A 5,115-nucleotide genomic window follows, 5' to 3' on the forward strand; every position below is an offset into this window, starting at 1 on the left:
ATCTATCTATCTATCTATCTATCTATCTATCTATCTATCTATCTATCTATCTATCTATCTATCTATCTATCTATCTATCTATCTATCCATTCATCCAACCATCTATCCATCCATCCATCCTTCTATCCATCCATCCATCTATCTATCTATCCATTCATCCATCCATCCATCCATCCATCCAACCATCCATCCATCCGTCCATCCACCTGTCCATCCATCCATCCATCCATCCATCCATCCAACCATCCACCTTATGACCTCTCCAACTCCTGTGTGATGTAACATTAAATTGGTTATATTTTAGGGAAGTTGGTTCTGGTGAAAGTCTCTAGCCTCAGGCCAGTACTGCATATGCAGCACGAGAACAGTAGTTTTCAAATACTGCTGATTTAATAAGGCACTTATTAACTTTTTTTATAACTTTACTCAAGCTGCAAAACAGCATTTCAAAACTGTCTCTGAAGAAATAAATGTTAGTTTTTTTTAGCAGGAAGCTACTGTGTCACGATTTTATAACCAAAACCCATCGTAACCACAAATTAAAGCCGTTAATCTCTGCAGAGGAGCAGCTCAGGTTACCCGTTACTCATTTAAATTCCGGAAACATAAAAGCTGCTCCTTTTTATTTTCCTACATTAAAAACCTCAAACTGGATCACGTTCACTTTTCCTTAGTTAAAGATTTCAACTTGATATTCTCGTACTTTTTTTGTGATAAACTGCTGCGGCCAAACCACACCATGATTCATCTGCTGGACAGTTTAATCAAAGCCGTTCAGTCGTTCAGTGATGTAAGTCTTACATCAGCCCGTGAGGTGGTCTGAACCTGACCCCTGCTCTGACCATCACAGCAAATCACCTTAATATATTAAGAGCTGTGTCTCTTTAAATGAAATAAATGGAGCGTGAGGGTAGAAATAATATTAAAAAAAAAAAGGTTACTTCCTAAAGGCACAGTTCGTGTAGTTTGTGGTCTGGTGATAACTGGATCTCTGGGTTTAAACCGATTACCAGGCCTATATCGGTATCGGTTGATATTGGAATCGGAAATGAAGTGTTTGGACAATATTGGCGTATCGGATATCGGTAAAAAAGTTAATATCGGACATCACTTGTTACAATACTTTTTTTTTTTTTTAATGCAAGTCATTTGCAATTTGAGTCTCAGACTCCCAGCCCGCAGACCACTTTCGGTGCACACAACAACCCACATGCAACCCGCAATTAGATGCCAGTATATCGCAGGGATATCAAATAGATTTTGAATCAGGGGGCCACAATCAGCCTGATTAGATCTCAAGTGGGCCGGACCGGTACAATCATAACATAATTACCTATTAATAACAACAAGTCAATGTTTTACCCCTTTGTTTTCCTGCAAAGAAGTATGAGTATGAGGACTTCAGAAAAAAAGTAAAGCATCAGGTGGCTGCATTTCAACAACATCTGAGACTGCAACAAGAGCAAATAATCACAGTCAATCTGTTGTTTTTTTTTTTAATGCTAACCTGCACTGAAGACTTAGGGTCAAAATGTGGACTTTAGCCGTTTGTTTTGGTTGACATCCCTGGTGATTTGTGATCTTTTTTTTTAAATTTTATTTTAGCTATTGACGTTTTTTTTTTTTTTTCATCTAAAAATACCTCCTTAAAAATACCTACTTAAAAGTCTGAAAAATGAATTTGGGATTTAAACCCAAACAAACCTCCCCTTCACTCTGCACCTGTCCATCATCTCCGTGGCAGAGATAATTCAGACACATCAGTGATGTAATAGGTGTTAACGATGAGGAGGAACAGAAGGAGAACACAAGTAGCCAAAAACCGTTGGCACAAATTTAGGGAGGAGGGGAAGGAACACGTAACAGGATGTGGAGGTGGTAAGGTTCAGAGAAAGTCCAAGTCAGGCGTCTCCTCACCCTCCTCCCCTCTACATTTTCACACCCCACCCAGCCTTTCATTTCTGAGCCTCCTCCACGCTCACGATTATTTTTTACTTCCACATCTCCACCTCATTTTTTCCACTCGTTCTCTTGTGTTTCCCCACCCATAGATTATATATTATCCATTCCTTCCTTTCCGGCATTTCCTCTTCACCCTGTCACATTGAAGCTCTCTATATATTTTTTCCTTTCAGTCAATTTCTCCTCCCTCGCCTCATTTTCTTTTCCACCCCGCTCTCCTCAGCTCTTGATATTTCTTTGTCTGTGACTTTGTCATTTTCCCGAGGCATTTCTCTGTCAAAATCCTCTTGTCAAATTGAAGCTGTACTCACAGACCGTGGTTTCGGACTTGTAAGAAGTCACCGCCCTGTGCTGAGCTGTGCCGCTGAACTCTATTTAAAGGATGGTTCAGTTTGTAGAAGCAGAAGGAAACACAGTTCTGTCATTTTCAGAGATCACATCTCTACCTACTTATCTCCACCAGCTTGCGTTTATATTTAAATCAGCGCTGCTTTTAACTGTTAGAGCGCATGTGACAAACTCGAGGCCCGTGGACCAAATGCGGCCCGCCAAGTCATTTAGTGTGGCCCGTGGGAGTCCATGCTGCTGAGTTTATTTTAACTTGATAAATACATTTTTATTACACACAAATGAATAATAATTTTCACAAACATGTATTAACACTAGCCTATATCGGGATGTCCAGTGCGAATCATTATTGGTTTTCCCTCCGTTAATGAAAACCAGATAACGCAATGCCTGGGTTTCGCCAAATAATGTGCAACCTCAAAATAGTTTTTGGGGACAAACGGCTGTATATGAAAGTAAAAGTCACTAGATGGCAGCATTGCGGCTCATTTAATTATTCTATTTTAACAATTGTGGCAGAATGCTAGTACAACTCTTACAGTGGTTTGTACGAATTAAATAAATATAAATGTAAAAGTATTACCAGGTGCTCAGTAGTATCCTGTAGGGGGGGCATGGTAGAAAATAACTGAGAAACATTGTTTAATCCATCACCTTAGTAAGCAGGCGGCACTTAACTTCCTTAACCAGCAGGCCACCACTGCCCCACTATATCGGAATCGGAAATTAAGTGTTTGGACAATATCGGCATATCGCAAAAAATGTCATATCCGACTTTATTCACCAATTTGTTTTGTTGTTTGGTAAATTTGCAGATTATTTTAAGTCAGTGAACTAATTGTTTAATATTGATCCCAATAATTAGTAAGTGAAGATTTGAGTATTGAAATTGGCTGAAAGGTTTGAGTATGTCATGGTGTGACATGAGGTGTTTGGGTATTTTTTTAATTTAAAAATTCGATTGTTAGGATGTTTGAAATATTTCGTTTAACTTTACTAGAGTAACAAACTGACCAAAAGAACCGAAGCAGTACTGCACATCATCAACTCCTTATATCCACAGAGATAAAATTGTGATTTTCCGCAATGGATTTTGGTACGGGAGAATGACCTCTGATTGGTTCGCGGGATCGCTCTGACTTTATGTGAATCAGCCCATTTAGACCGACCGAGTAGTGGTCTAACGCAGCAGTCGTTCCTCTGGTGTTCTAAAAGTATTCTGGCCAACACTTTCTCCTTTCTCTCTGTCCCTCAGGTAAAGGAGATCTAATTGGCTCCGACTCGCTAACGAAGGAGCAGGTGATCAAGACCAACGCTAACGTCAAGGCCCTGACCTATTGCGACCTGCAGTACATTAGTCTGAAGGGTCTCCGAGAGGTTCTGAGGCTCTACCCGGAGTACGCTCAGAAGTTCATCAGCGAGATACAACACGACCTGACCTACAACCTGAGAGAAGGACACAGAGCTGACGTGAGTTTGAAATACGTTTTCCTGAAGGTCTGGTATCTAGGACGGCCCCGGGGATCAGGAGGTAGGAGGCACAGATTAGAAAGCCCAGCGGGCGGTATCTGGCCCCCGGGCCGTAGTGTGCCCATGTCTGGGCTGGAAGGAATTGGTGTTGCCAATTGAAAATCTGATTGGTTAGAGGCTGAAATATGATTGGATAAAAACTATACACGACTAGAAGCAGTTATCGTTACCAATCATAGTCAATAATGATCACGATTAATCATGACAGCTACCTTGTGATTAATCGGATTAAAAATGGTTTTGTACTTTTGTCAGTACTTCTCAAATAATGGGGCGGGCCCCCTAGGGGTGGTGCTGGGAAGTGCGGGAAATGGGGGCATAAGAGGCTTCCAATGGAATATGGCACCCTAGACAGAAGTGTACCACTGCTGTAAACCCTCCAGTCACTAGGTGGCAGCAACGCATACATTGGTTCGTAAAGATAAGGAAATACATATTATCATGTTCTCAATGTTCGCCCCGTCCCCCCAGGTGGGGCAATAAATTTTCTGTCATGAAAATGATTGAGAACCACGGGCAATGCGTGACAGCCCTGCACAAAACATTTGACATTGAGTGTCTGCCGTCTTACGTCTAGAAGACCGTTCTGCTTGGAACAGATGTGCTATGCTGCTTTGCAAAACAGTTAGCCCTCCCTTCACGAAACAGCACGGAGAAAAACGAGCGGTTCTACAGCACAACATATTTTCCACGTTTCTAAATAGACTCGTAAATGGGAGTTTTAAAACACCACTGCTGTTAGTTTGTCATTGAAAACTAAGAGACAATGAGGAAATCGCGAGAAATGTCACTGTCTACCAGAGGGAAAAGAACGTCTTTGTTGATTTTAGTTCTGGCCTGGCTCTCCTGCACAAAAGTCCGTATAGAAACCAAGCCATTTTTGCCTCTCCTGCACAAAAGTCCGTATAGAAATCAAGCCATTTTTTTCTTTGTAATAGTTTGATCCATTAATGCCTCCATTATGTTAAAGTGATATTTCATTACTTTTTCTGTATATTTTTTCCACTCACAAAATTGACAATATCCGACCACAGCTGGCACTAGCTCCTGTTTGTCCTTGAACTAAAAAAAATTCAAAAAAATCTTTCTTAATGGACGTCGGTCCTGTTACGAAACCCATTTCCATCTATAAAGGGGGAAATATGCAAAAGATGCCATAGGTTTATGCAATAATTGCTGGATGTACAGTACGTTTTTCCTAGAACCATATCAGTTGTTTCCCGTGAAAAGAGCACACATCGTACTAAGGTGTCGGTACATCATACGACCGCTCTT

General features: G+C 40.9%; 1 protein-coding gene across 1 annotated transcript in view; it reads left to right on the forward strand.

Annotated features, from left to right (window-relative positions):
* Positions 1–5,115, forward strand: part of kcnh3 (potassium voltage-gated channel, subfamily H (eag-related), member 3) — an 84,123-nt gene that overhangs the window by 68,592 nt on the left and 10,416 nt on the right. The window contains exon 13 of the mRNA XM_017039948.2: positions 3,566–3,780. Within this exon, the coding sequence (XP_016895437.1) occupies positions 3,566–3,780 (215 nt within the window). The remainder of the gene's footprint in view (positions 1–3,565; positions 3,781–5,115) is intronic.

This window comes from Cynoglossus semilaevis, chromosome 16 (genome assembly GCF_000523025.1).
Source record: "Cynoglossus semilaevis isolate Cse_v1.0 chromosome 16, Cse_v1.0, whole genome shotgun sequence".
NCBI lineage: Eukaryota > Metazoa > Chordata > Actinopteri > Pleuronectiformes > Cynoglossidae > Cynoglossus > Cynoglossus semilaevis.